The sequence below is a fragment of the Vanellus vanellus genome, assembly GCF_965231255.1.
Source record: "Vanellus vanellus genome assembly, chromosome: 2".
Taxonomy (NCBI): Eukaryota; Metazoa; Chordata; class Aves; order Charadriiformes; family Charadriidae; genus Vanellus; species Vanellus vanellus.
Genome location: NC_138906.1, coordinates 143111278 through 143132503, shown reverse-complemented (window position 1 = coordinate 143132503; position 21226 = coordinate 143111278). Strand labels below are relative to the sequence as shown.

Genomic DNA, 21226 nt, shown 5'->3' with positions numbered 1-21226 from the left:
AGAAAGAAGCGTTCAGGTAATGGCTTGTACGAATAGAGTTAAATGTAATGTAAAGAAAGACTCATAAATATGGCATCTGAAATGTCGATCACATCTGCAGCTTCGGGAAGAACATTTGTGAGGAAGCCCCTAGATCAAAAAAAGTGGCACCCTTCTCTAGTAAAGCTATGATGCAAAAAGAGCCAGGCCATGGTGCTTGTAAGTATAGTTAGTCGGTAAAAAAACAGAAAGGAAACTGAGTTTTAATAATTTCCCCAAAGGAACTGGAACTCAAGACATTCATCAAAACTTTATAGATACTAGTACAATCCAAGAAAAACAGCCATAACAACAACAACAGCAACAAAAGATAAAATGGAGATCAGACATACAATTAGATCCCTATATTATCATTTTGTTTGTGCATTTGTCAAGATGAATTCTGGGAAACAGTAAAGTCTGTTTGCTTAAAAAGACGTTATATGGCAACAGCCTTCGGCATTGGACACACCAGTCACCTGTGCAGTACTACGGGTACAAATGAACTGGTTGGAATGAGTCCATTTCAATTTCAGTATGTCCATTTTGGTTATTTGGCTTTAAAAAGTACTTCCCTAGACTCATAGACGTGAAACTTGTATCACTTCAGTGATGTAGCATCCATGTCAGTCGTAAATATTGACAAGAAATGCTTTTATGTTTTGATATATAAGGCACGAAATACTGACTTTGGAGTCTATGGAAAGGTAATCCTTATATTTCCTCAAATCTGGTAGTAACCTAGTTAACAAAATGAAAACTCCTAACAGTCAGAGGTATAATAAAATTGAAGCAGTGTCTGTGAGCCTTGAGACGCTGTTCTGCGTAGGGCTTTTTATTTTAGTTTTGAAATGGGGAGAAAGGTGTTGAAAAAATTCTTCAATATTTTAATTAAAGTGCCACAACATGTAAATATTGTCTTTTGCTGCAGGGATTCTAAATGTCAGTGATTCCCCTTTGTATTTTTTTTAAGGAGGTAATCTACCCTTTAAATCCATCTTGTCATCTCCACTAGCAAGAGGAAAAAATAAGGGGACCATATGGCTACATTGTCTATGCCTTTGTTTCTTTTTCTTTACAATTAAAATATCATGACTGAAGTGATAAGTTCTCACTGTAAACATTATGCCACGGTCTTCATAGATAGCTCTTGCTGAAGAACTCTGAGCTGAAATTTAGCATAGATAGATTGAGTCCAAAAGAAATTGAAGAAAATTCCGGTCGTCATTTTGAACAAGCAGACCGTTTCTTTTCTACCAAAGATTTTTGTGCTTCTTTTAATTTGACATCCCTGTAAATCATGTTGAGCTTGACAGTTCACAGTATCTGATCGATAGTTTTCTGTTGATATTTTTAATTAAGAAATCAAATGAAATATTTGATAATTCATTTTAATGCAGTGTAATCCAATACGCGCATTAGCCAGCTACAACAGGTTACAAGCTCTCATTATTCTCTGAGAGTGTGTGGAAGGTAAGATGGGTCAATTTTTTTCAGTCTGAATAATACATGTTTATGAAAGTCTAAAAATGACTTAGACTTTATATATATTCACTTGATGAACTGTGATGGTCTATGAAGTGAATAATACATCATCCGACTCCTCCATTTCTGCTGAAGAATTTCAGTACTATATACTGCAGCAGGACTGCAACTTTCATCCTAATAGTGAATAATTACACATATCAGACATTGTATACTGAAATACACACAGTCAGATAAATTAAAGATGAGGGTTCTTCAACATCGTGGGTTATAAACAAGATCTATAACCTTCCTGAGTGCAGCTGTGGCTCTAGATAAGTGGTGTAGGCACACATCAGAAGGTCTGCAGCAATGTTGATATTTTCTGTCTGTTGAATTTATCTGAATGGAAATCTTACAAAATAGAGTTTGAAATCTCCAACTGAAGAGTGCCAATACCTGCAGGATTGCCCCAGGAAGCCAGGATTCTCAGAACTGTATGCATTTGTCGAAAACACATAGGTTAGCCATTTCTTAATACATTTTTGAATGTTAACCCTTTCAGAACTAGCTTATGTTTTATCAAAGGTTGTTCACCCTCGTACTTTTAGTGTTAGCCAGGGCATTCCTGCTGATAAATGTCTGTTCACACTGCGATTATAAAATCTTTCCTTTGCCATTTGCAGGTAATCAGCGTTGCTGTGATATGCATGATATTCTCAACATGAGCTAACGGGAATGCTGTGAATACCACAGTAACATTTAGAACTTGTAATTCTAGAATGTAAAGCCTCTGTAATGCTGGTCGCTGATGATATTAAGTATTGCTCTTAATCCACTCGCTGCGCGGGAGGTTTGGGCTGGATTGTGGTGTACTGCATTGCACGCTGTTAGATAGGGCTACAGCTGCCGAAACATCGCGCATTTGTATTCTCAGTGTTTGGTTCTGACTTGATCTTGGTTGAGGATGATTCAGTAATATAGTACCTGTGTGGTTTTCCTTTTCTCATTCTTTTTAAATGACAACACAACTGTATTTTTAACGCAATTTCACATGTGTTCAAGGAGTGGTGCAATAGCCACAAAAATGTATTAGAGGGCAAAGATGTACGTAAAAATACTTGAAACTCATGCCCCCCCAACAAGGTTGGCAAGGTAGTCTCATTCAGTATTACACCTCTTCAGATTTGTATGTTTATATGTCATTAATTGGTGGAGTGGCACACTTTTGAGCTTGACTCTTACAAACAAGCCTGAATATTTGATATTTGTTGCTCTGAGAAGTCTTTTGTTTGTTGGGGTAGGATGAAGCAAAACTTGCATATGAAATATGAAAAGAATATAAATATACATATAAAAGCATATATATTTCATATATGAAATAGTCTATAGTTCAGCTCTGGTTATATGCAGCTTTTGTTATTTCTGAGCCCTGATGTTCACTATGGCATATAGGGTATTGTTAGTTACAGCCAGTATTTTCATAAATACAATATATTCCAAAAGATCCTCAAAAGATAAACTGTTAATCTCCATTTCTTAATATTTTGTTATTATAGGCTTGGATGTCATTGTCCAGTGATAAAAACCTCCTTTCTTTTTGTATTGTCAATTTATCTTCTCTGCCTTCTTTCCAAATACGGATTAGGCTTCTTGGACATTTTTCAAGACATCTTTTCCTTTTAAGTCTTTCTATTCTATTTTCTTGGGTTTGGTCCTCGCTATCATGTGAGAGTTCATACCCTTTATTTGGTCCTCACTTTTCGTCTCAGTTTCACTTCTCAGAGCCATATTTATTTCTGCTCTTGTAACTCTCCACGTCTCTCCCTTTCAGTACTTTCAGCACCTATTCTCTTTATCTTAAAACCACCAAAAATAAGCAGTCTACAAGACATTTCTACTCATTAAACTCCAGAAACCTGGTTGATCAATTAACTGTTGATGATGCTTATGGTTGAATGCATTCTTGAAATAAATACACCAAGCCGCTATGGAACCCAGCACCACATCGTGACAATAGGGGTTTTTTTGGTGAATGTTTTCTTCCTTATTAAAAATAAATTATCCAGGATAGACTAAAAATAGTACTTTTTCTATATATTTGACAAAATAATATATTATATTGTTCCCTGCTGTTCAATAGAATGGGAGGGCTGAAACTGAGACCAGTTTTTGTATCTTCTCCTATATGTGTATTCTTACGGCTCAGCCCAACGACTTCCTTGCTGAAAAGTTTTATTTCACATTAAAATAGAAAGTTCCAAAAACATTTTTTTATTTCAAAATGTATTTTATTTTTACTTAATTTAAGCTCTTCACAGATGAGTACTGATTGCTGTCATGTATATAAGCTTTTTATTTTCCTTATTGTGCTCTTTCACCTGGTTTGGTAGGAACCGGACTGATTATCAACATATGCTTTCAAACCATGCCTTGCTGTGAATTTCAAGTAAATTCAGTAGTGTACATCCTGTTGTTCTGCATAATAACATTGTTTCATTTTCACCATTAGCAAACCTTTGCATTATGTCTGACATGTGAAACCTCTTCCATTATCCTTTTCTTTATGAGCTGCCTTGTCGGTTCAGGTTATTCCTAATTTTGTCTGATTTCATTCCATTTCCTTCCAAGCAGAATTTACTTTGACTTCTAGGTGCTGCAGTCATTCAGTTAACATAATGCGTGTTCTTCATTATGGCTTTTTGCAGTTGGTTTTACATTTAGTATTTTAGAGACTTCACTTAATAGTGTTTAAGTTCACTTCGCTTTGGTTTGCGTTTGCTAGATGTCCAAGTTAAGATCTTTCATGTTTTAGTTTTAGTGAGAGAGTTCTGTGAGTCTTAATCTGAAGGACACCTTACCTTAAAAAGAATAGTAATATGAGATTTATGTCCTCTGGTCACGTCCTGTAGTTTAGCCCCAAAAAGAAGATTGTTTTCATGGACTCATCACCACTGACTAAACAATAGCTGTGTTAATAATATTTTTCTTGCTTGGAAAATATGGTTTTTATTATCTTCATAAGTGCTTCTTGTCTTTTTTTGTGCACCATTCCAAACTATGGGAAAGTCTTTCACAAGCTCTTGATTTAATTCTTCTTGCAGAGGATCTCATTCCTCATGTAAATAATTTGTGGTTGGAATAAGAGCTTGATTGATGTTTATGTTTTGGAAATTTTAACAATTAGCTGGCAATCTGGTCATTTATGTCATTGAATTCCATTTTTGGAAAGTCATGTGTACCAAAAAATCAGCTCCACACCTCTATTTTTAATACTAAGCACCATGGTAAAGGGCTTAAATCAAGGTTATGGTCCCCTTGCAGTGGATGGTACCTTAAATAGCAGACAGGAAAATTCAGCACAAAGTACAAGACATGAATGCAAGAAGCCCCCCTTGTTTTGCCACATTTGGAGTCTGGTTGGGTCTTTTCCTGCAGGTATTCCAGGAAGAGCAAATAAGAGTGGTTTAATTTTTCACCTTTACTTTTCCTGAGCTTTCAAGCACTGTTTTCTGCTGCTGCCTGTCTGTGACTGAACTGGCACTGTGCCCGTAAGTCTAAAAGCCTCCAAGGGATGAGAGAAGTGTACACAATGATATTTGTTGTCTCCAGAATCATACGAGCCAAGTGATACGGAGAATTTTCCCATTTTCAGCATCAGGTCTGAAGTCCTCTATCAAATTGATTAAACCAATGTAAATAGTTAGCTGTTTTGCAGAATCTTACACACACACCCCTCCCCTCATCATTTTATGCTCGAGAGGTGTGAAATTCTGCCTACAAAAATCCATTTTATTTCATCCTAGACTTTAGTGACAAGCAGAAGAGCTGGGGAAATCCACTCAGCTGCCTGTCAGATGGGAAGATTCAGTCCGCCCCGTTGGTGTCTGCAGATTTCACGTGCTAGAAACTGCATCTGTGGAACAGTGCGCAGAGATTGGGATTCCCTACTCTCTGCATAGCTGAAACGGCCCCTGTCATTTCCACCTTTGTGAGCTGTCCGCAATATTAAACATCATCTTTTAAACGCATTTTAAGTTTCTGTAGCCTACTGTATATAAACAGCACTGCATGCGTATGTATGGTGGTGTAAAAAATGATTTGCAAAACCTGATGATTCAAACTTTTTCTTAAAAATACTACTTTTTTGACCAAGTTATCGAATAATAACTTTAAAATACAAAAATTAATATACTTAGTAAAGATTAGTATTCAAAGAATGGTGTGTGTACTTTTGTTATGTTTCAAACTCAGACATCAAACAGGGTGCCTAATTTCTAGCAACATCTCTAAAATGGTGCAAACCTTCTCTCTAATTTCTCTCTAATGTAATAAATCAAGTTATTTTATTTTGGCAGTTGAACTCTATCACACGGCAATAGTAATCATGGCAGTGAACTTACCTTTAGGTTGGCAGGGTTTTTTTTGGTTGTGTTTTGTTTTTTTTTTTTAATTTCTCCTCTATTACTTTGAAAAATAGTTAATCAGTTTTTAAATGATATATGAAAAGAGCAGCTTTTCATCTGCTGAGAATCTGTTTGCTAAATTTCAGGACAAAGTGAATTTTCTTTCTGTACTGTCTGATCTTGCATCTTTGAAGTCTGTGTGGAAGGGATCTTGCTGATTTCAGAGCTCTTAGGCTCAGGCCCAGAGGTTAAACTCTGTAAAAAAAAAAAAAAAAACGGGGGGGGAGGGCTGTCAAAATGTGATTGAAATATATGGGTGAATTATGAGCTTCAGCTTCAGTGAGGTTGTTTGGCAGCATATGTATTTAGGGGCTTAACCTAAAGTTCAGGGTTCTGTTTTTCCAACACGTGCAGCTACAGTTGCCAACGTGGGCTCAAATATAGCAAAGTGTAGCTCTGAACATATAGAAACACCCCTTTCTTTTTCTGTGGACAGCTTATTTGATCGCTGGAATGACATCTTGGCTTTTATCTCTGCGCATCAGTAGCCATTCTGTTTTCACAGAGCAGAAGTGCCAAGCGCCAGACTGTTGCCCTCTTTCTTCTTCCTTTTCATAAACATAATGACAAAGGATGAAGCACGTCACTCCCTCAGCTGGTCCCGCAAAGCCAGCCTCAAAAGTGTGGAAATTGTCAAATAGAGTTGACTTGAAACGCTGTAAAATAAAAATAAAGTCAGCTAGTCTCAGCTTGGCTTAAGATGAGACATGCGAGTCCTAAACATTGAACTGGTCTATGTGACATTCGTGAGCTATGGCCGCGGCATCCGTTCTATTTTAAGTAAAGAAAAACTTCACGTGAATTTTTGTCTGAGCGATAAGTAAAGGGAAAAGGTATTTCTCTAAGCCTTGTTCTCAACAAGCAAGCATTGCTTATGATGTTCTCTCTTTTTCCCTCCGCACCCCCTCCTCCTGCAGAATCGCATCGGGAATTCCTTCACAGGCCTGCGTCTGGATACGTGCCAGAGGAGATCTGGAAGAAAGCTGGTAAGAACTGTTTAAAAACACCAGCTTAGTCTTCTGGCAGCTGTGTGCAGTTGTTAATGCACTGATGTGAGGAATGAAAAAAAAGGAAGGGGGGGGCTTACTAGTAAGAAGATGAAATTGTGCTTAATAATCTTAAACTGGAACTGATCAGGACATGAAATAATCTTTATAATAGAAGCATCTGCTGCTATAGTTAGGGGGATATCAATACTGCCATTAAGGACCCCTATTTTCTGGGGTTATAATGGTTTCAGGCTGAAACTTGATACGCTAAAGTTTCAGCCTGTTAGCAATTAAAAAAAAAAAAGTTTGTGTGGAATTTTTTTTTTAAGCTTCAAGGTTCTTACCTAGTTAAGGTCAGAATTCCCAGTGGAGGGAAAAAACCTAAGTATACCTGTTAAAGAAAAACCTCCAGCTATGCAATGTAACCATTCTTAATTTTAAAAAGATTTTGTTCCCGCCAGACCCTAGTGAAGTCTGTGCTCATAAACTTGCAAATCTTTCAATGAAGTAAGCAAGATCAGATCTCCGCAGCTGCTCTGGGTGGTTGCACAGGCATTGACAGTGCCTTCCCTGAGCTTGAAAAGCACCACGGGCAGATGTTGTGGTTGTACAGACTTTTCTTCAACACTTTAAAACTCTGCCTGAGCACAGGAGTTTCCTGGTGAGGATTCTACTGGGGTGCTGGACCTAAACCTTTGCTCTTTCAACATTAATATCAGTGTTTCCTTGTTTTCAGAGGGGCCAGGAGGTAGCTCTTGAACTCCAATGATGTAGTTGAGCTTCTATATATACACTCATATGCTGCCCCCCTTTTGAACACCTGTATAACCATGAAGTCTACTGCAGCTGTCTGAGCAGGAGTTAATGATTAAATGGCAAATGTGCAGCAGTTTCAGTGCTTTCTGATCCGATCTCCTGTAACTGCTTGCTGCTTTTTGGTGTATTTTAAACTAGATACAGAACATATGTGTAAAAATGTTCTGCTGGCATACTTTTGCATCCGACAAGAAGTTGTGTTGTTTGTGTGATGTGGGTTTATCATGTAAACTCTACATTTGTCAATATATAAATTACTATTTTTGGAACTGCTGTGGTTTATATGAAAAACAACAAAAATAATCTACAACTTTTTCTTGTGTCCAAGGAAAGTGTAGCCTTAGTAATTCAATGCTCTTGTGAACCCAGAAGTATTTTTATGATTTGTTTTGCCACATTTATGTTAACGCCTTAAATGAAAAATAAGAAAAAAAAAATTGCAGTCCCAGAAAATCTCAGCAAGAGGAGCATTATTCAGGTGAATTTCAGGAACTTTATTCTTCTTGCAAAATCTAGGTTTTCATATTGTTTGGCACATCAGGTCATTTATGACTCTTAGATGCAGTAAAATAGTAGGAAAAAAGTTTCTTCATCAGCTAGAAATACAAGGTAATTGAAGCTTTTGGCCTGAATTATAAAATTGGTTGTGCATTCACATTGTACGTGCCCACAAATGGCAGCGTAAAGGAGCTGTGACGTGTCATCTTGTGAACATATATGTCATCAGTTCCTTTGAAACAAAGATTTGCCTTTGGCCCTATTTCTAGTTTCTTATATTCATGCTGATGTGGGTTTAAATCAGATTCCCTTCATTAACTGAGTACGCCTGTGAATTGGAGAATAAAAAAAAGTCTGACTCTACAGCATGCACACCTGTATCTGTTACTAAGAGTCGTAAACCATCAGAAAGCATGCTGCTTTTCATAAATCACGGGCCTTCATTTTCAGGAGGGTGCACTGAAGTTGGAGGTCTCCTCAATTTTGTAATCAGTTCGTGGCAGTAAAGGTGCAATTCAGCTCTGTAAGAAGAGGTCTCTAGTGCCATTTGAGATGCTCCGTAGTTTCCTGGCTGGGCTGCAACTGCCAGTCAAGAAGGCTGCAAATCTCTTACAAGTCATTTCTGCTGGCCTAGCGTGGATATCTTAGTATCTCAAATGTCCATAAAGACCCATGTGTGGACAGCTGAATCAAGTATAAAAGTCTGATTGGTATGCTGAATCCATTGAAATGAAAGAATTTGGCTTAAAAACGGTTAATAAGCAACCACAAAATCCTGTGGAAAAGGGATTCGCTTTAAACTTTTGGAGATCGATAGACTCCAGTGCAGTTCTTTAAGTATAACAATATATGTGCTTTTGTGATTGTTGGAATGAGCACATAGGAAGGAGCACCTTGTGAATTAAAGCCATGCGAACGCAATTCAGTTTCATACATTAATGGAAAGTCATCACTGTCCTGATTCGTCTCACTGAGTTGTGGGTGTGTAGATGAATAGTCCCAGCCAATTTCTTGGTGTCCCTCAGTAGTCAAGAGAGAGGCAGGCATGTGAAGAGGATCAGTCAGATCATAGGTTGGATGACTTGTTCTCTGGAAATACCTATTTATCAAATACTGAGGGTATGCCAGGTGCACTATGGGCTGCTGCCTTGGCTTCTTTATGTGTCATGAGGAAACTGTCTTCCAGCCATTTCCTATCACACAGCAAGGCCTACTGTTCATGGCAGTTCTGGAGCAGAGTTACCAGTTACTCCAGTTCCTTACTGGAGTTCAGCTCTGGAGTTACCAAACAGGTGTGGGATGACCATACTTTGTCATACAAAGACAGTAAAGACCGTGCACATTCTCCAGGGGAGTCCTGAGAAAGAGATTGTGCGTTTTGGAGTATGAAGCTGAGATAAGTCATGTCGCCAACTCCCAATGCCTTCTTTGCCACGGTCAGAGTGGCACTCAACTCAGTCAGGGTGGCACAGGACTGCACCCCTGCCCACCACCTTTCCTTTTTCATCATGTGGACTGAGTGTGCCCATGATGTGAAGGAGGTGACCAGGAGCTGGCTGGTAAATCATCGTGGTGGGTTATATGCAGCGGTGAATGATGAGTTGAGCACCTCTCCTGAGTCAGCTCCGAGGATATCTGAGTAATGCCTGTTCCACACAGGCTCTTTGCTTCCTGGAGCTTCTCTCATGAATTAGTGCTACTCAAAGGGAAGGAAGATTTCAATTGCATCCCTAAAAAGACAGAGTGAAGTTATACCAAGAATGCTTAGCATTAGTGGGAAAATTGAGGTTGCAGATACATGCATCTTAGGTATTTGGTTGTAAAATCTTCCAGATTTATGTTTTCTGGTATTGGAATCTAATCACTTTTGCTTTCTCTGGAAAAGCACAGAAAAGAGGAGTACTGATATCATTCTTGGTCTTCATAGCTCAGCATTGTCAAGGCAAATAAAATCTCCATCATTGTCACCCATAACTTTTCCTGCATAGATGTTACAGTTTTTGTTATCTGAAACTCTGAAGCCTGCATTCTATGTCTATAAAATATCTGTAGGTAGTGGAAACATTTATTCTAAGGTGTGCAGAAAATCAACGATAGGAAATTTTGTCTAGTTCATTTGGGTGTTCATGAGTTCATACAGTATCGAAATAATGATGGTACATAGTGACCAAAAAACCCGACACAGTTTAACTATTTGTTTTCACACTTAGTATAGCACAACACAAATTCTTTTGCTAAAGTTAATCAAAATGCTGAAGTCCAATCCATAGTTTATACCAATTGAAAAGTATCAGTCAGGCATATGGCCTTGTAAGCACTTTTAGCATCTTCACACTCTCAGAAGCTTTGCAGAACACAGTATGCAATATAGAAGTTACAAGATAAGGTTCAGTTTCTATATTTGGACTGAAAAGAAGTAGATTGTGTAGCATGAAAAGCTATAAAATTAGAAGTCTCTGTAAAATGTTGGAGTATTTTGCTTCTGTGTAATATAATAGTTTAAACTGTCACTTCTAACCACTGCAATACCTCAATGTAAAACTAAATTTATATGATGTAATGAAAGTGCATCATGCCATACCAAGATAATTTCTATTCATAGCAAATATCAGCAAGAATACAGATTTTCTCAAAGAAATCCACTTTGTTAATAACTGCAGTTCACAGACACAAAACGTCTGTATTTAAGTTCCCTCATTTTTATGAAAATGGTAATAAAATTGCATCTGTATGTTTGCCTGTGTATATTTCTTTTCTCACCATCAGTGAGTGTTTGCAGTTGGTAATAAATATTCAAGCACCTTGCAAATGTCCTACCAATTCCCTTTGCTGATCTGTGTGTGCCTGTGGGACTAGAATAGGAATGCATAATTTAAATATAAATTGCCTGATTTGCATATACAATTAGTCTAGCTGCAGCTTTGATCGTAAGCAAAAATTATTGTCCTGTATTGCCACTTAGATAGAATTTTAATTCACCTTGAATATTCAAAGTAAATTAAGCCTTGGCTGTATGGTTGAAGGGTATGATTTTTTTCCTCTCCTGAGGCTTTCCCCTAAACAACATTTATGGTAGGGTAATATAAGGGCATATTTTCAGTCTCATAAAAATAAAGGCATAAGTTTTATCTCGAAATTCCCCTCCCTCGAAAACTTGATTTGAAACATCTCTCGCAGACATGCACACACATAACACACGCACAGAGTAACAGAACTCTTCTTTCATTTTAATTAATTCAGTTTTACTCAGGACATGGCTTAAAGTTAAGTCTTTATTGTAATTTGCTTAATAACTGAAAATGGAGACTTCATGTAGTCTTTTTTTTTTTTTTAAATAAAAATGTAGAGCTATGAGACACAAAACCTCAAGAGAGTTCTTGACTTAGTATCCATCTGTAAGAGTTAGGTCTATGTGCACGTGCATGTACACAAATACACGGGCGAAATACATGGACTAAAGCTCAAACCCGTAACACAGTTGTAATACTTAGATTTTAATCTACAGTAAAACATTTTTATTAGAAATCTATGTTTTTAATTAAACAGAACATTTAATTAAGGTGGTTTTTAAGTGGATGAAACAATTAAGTGCAAACACTTGAATGAAACATGTCATAATTAGTTTTAATAGAGTGTTAATTGGTACTAGGTTTGCCAAGTTAATAATTACTGCTTATTAAATTTTCAATTAATCATTGTCATTTTGCTTTGAATAAAGATGAAAATTAGATAAACTAATTCAGGGGGAGGATGGTTTCCTTGTTAATTAGAGCAGTTAATTAAAAAAAAAAAAAGAAATTACTTGTTTTAGTTGTCAATTAAAAGACTGTTCATTAGTAAAATCTTTTCACTCTTCCGATATCAATCCCCAAATAACTGATTTGTGACAATCCATGTTTTCCGGAATAAAAGATATGATGCTAGTATGTGCCAAAGAAACGACTCACACTGACTTAGTTATTTTACAAGAAGCAAGAAGGTTTGAATGGAATGAAGCGGCGTGCCCCTGCTCAGAGTTAATTGTGCACCCAAGCCTTTGCTGGCTGTGGTGTGCTCCAGAGCTCGGCGGAGCCAGGAAGTCAAGTCTTCACGGTGTAAACATGGGTTTGAAGGAGAGATCAAGAGGTCAAATGAATGTTCATAAACAAATTTTAATTTTGGCTCGTAAAATTATATGTCCAGGAAAAGACATTAGACCAGTGATTTAAAAATTTTAAATAAACTCTTGGAGTTTTTCTAACATCATGTATTTGTTAACATATGGGAAAAAATTGTTAATGACTATAAATCCCATCTTAATTTCCAGAGCTTAAAGGTACATTTTTGAAAAAGTCTGTAGTACTGTGTTTTAAATAATAATTTTTCCCAAAGATATTCATCAATCTGGTGTGCTGGAAACCCAATTTTCCAAGTGAAACGTTGAAAAAGGTTTCAAAAATAACACACCAGAGATCTGAAATGTCTGTACTAAGAAGTACTGACCGTGAACCAAAATAGCAAGAAGCATCTCAAGCGTTAGAGGCTTGTGAGAGCTTTTGGTGATGGGGAAGTAACGGAGTACCTGGGTGGTCTTGAAGAATCAGGTTCCTCTGTGTCCTCCTCAAAATGAAGACTCTCAATGTCATAGAGTCTCTGCTACTTTTCATGCATCAGTCCTACGTAGCTCGGTGCCAAACGTCCTGTGCTGATGAGGATTTCTTCCTTCCTTTGTAGAGGAAGCTGTCAATGAAGTAAAGCGTCAGGCGATGGCCGAGTTGCAGAAGGCAGTGTCGGAGGCAGAGCGGAAAGCTCACGACATGATCACTTCGGAGAGAGCGAAGATGGAGCGCACTGTTGCTGAAGCCAAGCGCCAGGCTGCGGAGGATGCACTAGCTGTTATCAATCAGCAGGAGGATTCGAGCGAGGTAAGGTCTTTGCTGGGCAGGCATCACCTGTGGCAGCACACCAGAGGTGTATCTGGGCTAGCTTGAACCTAAACTGGCACAGGTCGTTCATGCGACATCAGAGTTCAGCGCCCGCTATTAACTGCACGGTAGCTTTGGACACGTATTTCAGGCGCAAGCTGAGCTCCAAATTTTCTTGGCTGTGTTGTAATGTTTATCAATGACCCAGCAATGTGTCCTTGTTGCCAAAAAGGCCAATGGAATCCTGGGCTGCATAGGGAAGAGTGTGGCCAGTAGGTCGAAGGAGGTCATTCTCCCCCTCTACTCTGCACTGCTGAGGCCACAACTGGAATACTGTGTCCAGTTTTGGGCTCCCCAGTTCAAGAGGGACAGGGAACTGCTGGAGCGAGTCCAGCGAAGGGCAACTAAGATGATTAAGGGCTTGGAGCATCTGCCTTATGAGGAAAGGCTGAGAGAGCTGGGACTCTCTAGCCTGGAGAAGAGAAGGCCGAGGGGAGACCTTATTATGGCGTACAAGTATCTAAAGGGTGGGTTGAAGGAGGATGGAGCCAGGCTCTTTTCAATGGTTCCCAGTGACAGGACGAGGGGCAATGGGCACAAGTTAGAACATAGGAAGTTCCGTTCAAACACATGGAAAAACTTCTTTACGGTGAGGGTGACAGAGCACTGGCACAGGCTGCCCAGGGAGGTGGTGGAGTCCCCTTCTCTGGAGATTTTCAAGACCCGCCTGGATGCAGTCCTGAGTAATGTGCTCTGGGCAATCCTGCTTTAGCAGGGGAGTTGGACTAGATGATCTCTAGAGGTCCCTTCCAACTCTGAAACTCCGTGATTCTGTAATCCGAGCCCAAAATAGCGAGTGAACTTGAGCTGCAGTCTCACCTTTTAACTGCTGTTCAGGGTTACATATAGTGCACACATTTCTGTTCTAATGAAGCTTTTCAGTAGCTTTATTTTACAGCTCTTCAAACTACCATATTGAATAGATAACAAGATTGCTCAGTGGAAAATATTTCACACTGCAATCTAATTTAAACAAAGAAATGATTCATTTAGGAGCTTGTAGAGCGAGGTGGCTTAAAAGCTTGTCTGGAGAAAGTGTTGGATGTAGAAGCGATTAGCAAAGGATGATGGTTCCTGTAGAACAGAATGTGAATGTAGATTTTTTGCAAGCCTTTCTTTATTTCAAATGTGTTGCTTTGGCTGCGGGGAATATCCGGGAGATGAGGAGTGGGCAAACAGCATTTGGAAGGGAGAAAAATAGACTGGAAGAGCAACAAAGAGTAAACCAAGAAAAAGGATGTTAAGACTTGATTTACTTTCAGACCCGAGAGTGGAAGCCTTGAATTGCTGTGGTACAGGACATCCAGCAGCACGACCAGCTGGGAGTGAAAGAGCAGCCAGTGTTTGACCAGCGCTGCAGCAGTCTAGCTAGCAATTAAATTTTACACCCATTACAGAAAAACAATGTCCTAAGTTAAAACTGCCCTTAAAAAAAGACATGACAAAGAAATGATGTCACGTCAGATGTTTGTGTATAATCTTCATCTCTAAAGGCCACTGAAATGACAGAATATTACTGTCATGAAGTATTTATTGTTCTTGTAGTCGGATCTTGGCTGCAATATAACTACCTTTTAATAGAAATTCTAAATTACAGGGGGTTGGAAAAGAGTAGGTAGCGGTACCTGTTGTATGGGGACGTTTATTTGTGTACACTAGTGTCAAAGCACTTTTCATGGGCTGGATGGGCAGCGTTGTAAAAGAGTCACTGGAGTAGAAAGATGCAGATGAGCTCGCTGCAGCACGCTGAGAAAACTGGCAAAAATCACGGGCAGATAAGTCAGTGGCATGCTGCAGTATCCACCCATAATTTGAGGGAGCGTAAGATTTTAATTCATACCAGGCTTCTCTGGAGATGAAAGACCATTGTGGGATCACTGAATGCCCAGAGTTTCTCCTTAATGTGTAGCAGATGAATAACAAGGAGACAAAAGGAATTGATTTTCAGCATCTGAAAGTTTCTCAGGAAGAAAGGGACTAGGGGAAGTGTATGTACCCTTTAAGTACTAACTGTTCCATTGTAGATTAAATGAGACATAAATTCAATTTATTGGCATTTTGTATCTGAGATACTCAAGGACATTTTTCCTGCACTATGTTCGTAGAAAGGGCATCTGTCTGACTTAGCACCATTAAAGAGCTGTCATTTTGTGTGTGTATATGTACAGGAGACTCCTATTGTTAAAACCAAAATTCCAAAGGTGGATGCCTTTGGAGGAAACTGCAAATTAAATCTGTTCAGTGAAGTGGTATAGTGTAGGCAGGACAGAGGAAGTACTTATGTGCCAATACATACAGCCCTTCTTCCACAAGCAAATACGCATTCAAAGGAATGCATAGAGAGTTTGTGTGCTGTAATTAACTCCTGAGCAGTCATAGCTCTGCGAAAAGCTGCGTAACAACAGACATCTTTACTGCTTCTCCAGCAGAATTGCTCAAGAGGTTGTTCACTTCTTGGAAACAGGACTTTAAAAAAAAAAAAAAACAACAATTATTTTAAATGCATTCTAATGAAATGTGGCTCATAGGGTTACAGATGCTCTCAGGGCTGCGCGTCCTCAGGGAGGATACAAGTCTTGTGGACCTAGAAATAAAGTCTAATGTCCTAGTCCTGCAGCTTTTCACCCCTGTGGTTATGAGTGGCACATCAGGATGGCTGTTTTGAGGTGAAAAATGCAGGTTTTAGTTAAGCTGTGGAGAGAACTCGTTTGCTCAGTTTGTGTTTACAGGTGCTTCATTAATTCTGAGGGGAGATGACAGTGATACAGCAATATTTAAGAGTTTTATGTGTCTGCTAAGTTTTTATAATTAGTTCCTCTTCAGCTACTAATTATGCCAAACTCCAAACACTTAGGGCACTGCTTCTCATGATTACCTGTTAACTCAGGCTGTTTTTCTTGTTTGTTTATTTTTGATAACTCCTGTCAGAACGGACCAGACTTCTTCATCTTTGAGGACAAGAGATCAGTTTGCCAGTGTTTGAAAAGTGTTTCTTTGAAGATGAGACCTCGTGTTTATTGGGGTTGAGAAATAAAACTTCCCATTTGCTTTGCTGTTCATTATTTCTCGATCTCTTTGTGAACGTCCCTCCTCATTTGTCTAGGTTGTAAGTCTCCATAAACTTCTCTCTGTTTACATCTTTCAGCGGTATGCTTCCAGCAACAGATTCCTGTGTACTAAAGGCACTGGAGTAATATTTCCAAGGCTAGAATATTTCCAGTTCCAAATATGAGGGTGCTGAACTAGCGGCTTCTGCAGTCTTACAGGTTTAGAGGAAGGCTGAGCATCACTCTTCATTTCTTGTCCTTGGCGGGACATTATGCCAAGGCCTGCAAAAGAGCTCAGTATAGGCTGCTCGGTATAATCTCCATGCAGTTCCTAACAGAGAATATTTCTCCCACGGGTGTCATTTGTTCTTTTGGCTGTGGAAACTATGAATGAAGATGGGAATTTGGCAGCAGATTTCTAATGTAGCAGATATAATTTTCACATGATGCAGCCACTCCCTGTCTATTGGCAAGGTTTCTCCCTTACAGCTCTTCATTTGTTATTCAGTAAAATGCAACCTGGACCTAGCTGAGGCTTCTTAAAGCTGCTCTGGTGTGAGAACTTTGTGGCATGATTTCTGTTGCAGTCTTCTCCAGAGCTAAAAGTAATAACTAGTGCTAAGATTCAAGATTGTTATAATTATTATAATTTTAAGATAATGTGTAGTCTCCTCATCCAAGACCTTTCAGGGGTCTCACAAAGAGAAGTAGATTTTTTTTTTTTATATTTGTTGTTGTTGGGGGGGTGTTCCTGTTTTTGTTTGGGGCTTTTTGTGTTTTGTTTTGCTTTGTTTTTAACCTAGAAAAAGTAGCATCCCTGACTGCAAGACTGTCAGCAAGAAAACAGTGAAGCTGGACGTGTTGAACTGACTGGAGCAAAATAAAGGAGGCTTTAGAGGACTAATAGGAGAGATGTGGTATTTGGAAACTTGAGTTTTAAGAAGTGGCCAGCAATATTTTGAGAGTCTCCACATTACATAGTATAGTTTTAATTTCTGACCCTGACCTAGTCCCTTATTAAACTATTGTTTTTTGCTTATGTTTGGATTGTTCAGTATGATTTAATTCGCAGTGCTGCTGCTTCAGTGTCTGTACATTTACTTTCTAAAGATTTCCATAGTTTCTCAGCATAAGCCCTTGTGACTGACCAGAACATGTTCATTATTTTCTGTTATTATAATGAGAGATTGATTGAAAACCAACGAACAGGGCACACTACTGCTGGAAAGCAAAAGGACAGGAGAAGGCCTACCTGTCAGCACGGCTGGTCCTGCACCACAAATTATTTCTTCACCAGTTCCTTACAGTTGCTTGACAAAAGATGACCCATTCATCAGTGGTTGACTTGGCCAAGTACAGAAACATGTGTGAGCAGCCTACTCTTTAATGACTGCCGTTCCTGCTTTGGCTGCAATGTACTGTTGTGCAAATCAATTTTGATAGTAAGGGTGAACAGCTTAGCAGAGAGACTGGCTGCCCAGATTGTAGGGGGGGGGAGTGGTGAAAATCATCAAAACATCTGTCTTTCTGCTCTTGTATAAAATGCCACTGAAAAATCTGACGCTCAATGTTCTTCCTCACTTTTGAGTAGGGTGGGGGCTGGGGACAAGGAAGGAACACAAATGTTTCGGTTCTCTCTACTTAAAGCAGATGCTGACATCTGTTCAGCTAAAACAAGTATGTAACTGGTCCAACACTGCTTTTAAGAGATGTGTAATGTTAGGGCTTGTTTATATTGCAGCAGTTTATGTTGTATGTGAATATCACACTTACCTGACATTTTGAAGACAGCTGGGTTCAATCTCTGCTGACCAATCCACTGAGACCGGGACTGTGCCAGCAAACCTGACTCCAAGCATCAGATGCTGTGATTTGGGCAAGCCTTTAGTTTTTAGGCTGGTATTAAATTTAATACATATGTCAGTTAATGTTTAATTTTTTTGGCTGGGCATCTCTTAGAAAGTAGCACATCATCCCCTGCAGTGGTGGGTGGTACAGAGGCACCAGAGCCATGTGTTCTGCACAGGATCAGTCCAGATGTGATGTGAACATTGGCACTACCCCAGACTCCTAAGCTAAGCCTGGCTAGCCAGCTTGCACGTCTCTTCCATATGCATCACCACGCTTCTGTTTTGGGGATTTAGCTTCTCTCATGCTGACTTGTATGAACGTAGATGTACTTCACACAATAAAGAGTGGCTTGGGCAAGCCTGGAGTGTTCAGTGGTAGGTGTAACTTTACTAGAAGCATCTAAAGGTTTGACTATCTTTGTATGGAGCGCTGCATTTTGACACAGCGTGGGAATTTCCAAAGCACCGATGTGTTTCCCTTTCTAACGGGTCTTGGATAGAATTTTCGTAAACAACTTTGGTGTTTTTTTGCACTGGTGTTCAGTGGCTCACACAGTCCTCATTTACGCCACTGTGGTTTCAGTGATTTCTAGATGTTCTTTTTCTTGCGGTTAACAATGATAGTGATTTGAATGCCATGGGAATTGCAGAACCGGGAGAAATCTGGGTTCTTTGTACTCAACCATGCTTTCTTTCCTGGTAAACTAGGGAAATTCAGAATTAGTCAAAGATGACAGAGCAGTGTTTGACACTGTATTACAGCATTTCAGACTTCATCATCTCTTTGACATGTCACAGTCCATTTGGTTTTTTTTTTTCTTCTTTAAGCCAGCTCTACACTAAGTCTCAGCTGGAGGTGTCAGAGGAAAGCAAATACTCAATTGTGGTTAAACGTTTCAAAGATGAAAACGATAGCATGGGCAAAATTATTGACAAGTATGTGTCCTGGTACTGTAGACCACAGAAATGGAGACCATTTGCTTTTAAGAATTTTCATGAAGGCAAACAGAAGTTTCTCAATTCTGTTGTTTGAAGATGGAAGCTTAAGTGCATAAGAATTAAGTCTGACCTAAGATAAGGCTCTGACCTAAGACTAATGTTCCTTGTCAGTTGAAAGAGGAGGATGAAATATGATCGGTGGCATAGATTCGGAGCAAGATTCCCATCTGGTGTAATTTAGCTCAATTTCATTGAATTAATCCATTTTCAAGGTAGTGAAGTTAAATTGAATTATGTAGTCTGAGAATCTGGCCTTTTGCATAACCTCACTGTTTCACAGGAAAATCAATGCAGAGTTAAACTGTAATCCAGTCCTGCTCGTAGTTTTAGCTGCATCTGGAACTCTATAAAGCACGAGCTGGAAGTGCAGTGTAGCAGGTCACTACCTAAAGACAGAGAAGATAGACCAGGAGAGGCTTTGAGAGATCTGTTACTCCCTTTCCCAATGAATGATCAACTCTAGCTGTACCATTCCTCTAAGATACCTGCTTTACCTGTGCCTTAGTGATGGAAAGTATCCAGTGCCTCTAGGAAATTTGTGCCTTAGAGAGGCACATTACTTCCCCTGTTCATCCGTGCAGACGTGGTCATTGCCTGTTTCACTGCGGTAGCTTTCAAGGTGTTTGGCTGCTACTGTCCCCTCTCGGGCTACTGTCTCTCCTTAGGTTTAACAGTCTCAGTTCACCCAGTCTTTTCTAGTAGCTTGTGTTTGTCTGACCTTAGATTATTCTGGTTGCCTTTCTCTGTGTTCTTTCCAAGTCGTATTTGTTTTATTTCATTTGCTGTATTTGAAGTGCATCATCCCAAACTGGACAGTACTCCAGGCTGAGCCTCACCAGTGCTAGGAGGTGGAGAGTCTTAATTCAGGCGTAAAACAGTCCATAGTCCTGCTCACATGCCCTCAATATGGTGATTGCCACCTTGTCACCAACATGACATTTTGATCCCCTGTTATCCAAGATGCTGTCTACACTGTTCAGCCAGGGTGCTCTGTTTTGCTGGTACCTTCTAGAGCTTCCCAGGAGGGAAGATACCTTGACCATGCTCAGTCCGATAGTGAGCTCAAGCTCTGTCCATCATATCTGGATCAAATGGAAATAGGTGAGCACACTTGAGCATACACGAAGAACCGTCCCGGTCATTAGCTGGCATCTCCAGCCTGGCTTTTCTTCAGCCAGCAATGTGAACAGAAATCATCTGTTGCCAAAGTTTGTGGTGCCGGGGCCTGATCTTTGCTGCTGTTTTTCACGACTCACGCATGGAAAGGAGCAACAAATGGCCACAGTGGTGAGGACTGTGAAGGACAGGGAGTTCTGCATGTCAAATCCAGCTGCTATCACAGTGCAAGCTCCTCATGGCATGCGTGCTTCTTGATGCTAATTTGCACTGTAGTAATTTTTAAATGCAATAAGTTGTTGCATAAATGTGTGAGCTGTAAAATTTATTTTGAAATTCTTGTGGTTTATGTGCTTTTATTCCCACAATTACACTAAAGCTGTAATGACCTGTTAAATTATAAAATAATATGTCCGTTGAACAAAATCACATACCAGACAATATAGGACACATTAAGAAATCATGTAAGGAGCCAGTTTAGAGCTTTGTCACTTGATTAATATGTTACACTTATGTATCACTTTTCATGTTATGTACAGGCTGATGGTAACTGATGACTCATTTAATAAGAAATTGGAACCAATACCGTTAAAATGCAATGACTGTTTTCTGACATCTGTACAGATCTTGTGGTAAGATAGTGAAATATTCTCTGGTGGCTCTGGTCACATCGAGGCAGTTCCGTCTGTGCAGATAGGCCTTCCCCAAAAGGGGAAGCAAAATGAAGATTCCCCAGAAGTTGGCCTATATTAACTAAATAGATAATTGAATAGAAAAAAAATTGACGTCCTGTAATAATTCCAGCACAATGAAAGCATGCACTTCAATGTTGCAGTCGGATCTGCACAGGGAAAGGATTCCTGCACCTGGGAAGGCGCTGCTTGTCTTCAGCGTTATTCCATGTGGGGAAAAGTGTCTTTTCAGAAAAGTCTGTGTGGGGAGGTTTTGTACATGTCTATTTGTTTTCAGATGAGGGGATAGAGGGAAACATGGGCCAAA

General features: G+C 39.4%; 1 protein-coding gene across 2 annotated transcripts in view; it reads left to right on the top strand.

Moving 5' to 3' along the window:
• RUNX1T1 (RUNX1 partner transcriptional co-repressor 1) overlaps positions 1 to 21226 on the top strand; it is a 114703-nt gene that overhangs the window by 90518 nt on the left and 2959 nt on the right. For both annotated transcript variants that reach the window (XM_082498939.1, XM_082498938.1), the window contains 2 exons: positions 6866 to 6934; positions 12965 to 13155. In XM_082498939.1, coding sequence (XP_082355065.1) covers positions 6866 to 6934; positions 12965 to 13155 — 260 coding nt within the window. The remainder of the gene's footprint in view (positions 1 to 6865; positions 6935 to 12964; positions 13156 to 21226) is intronic.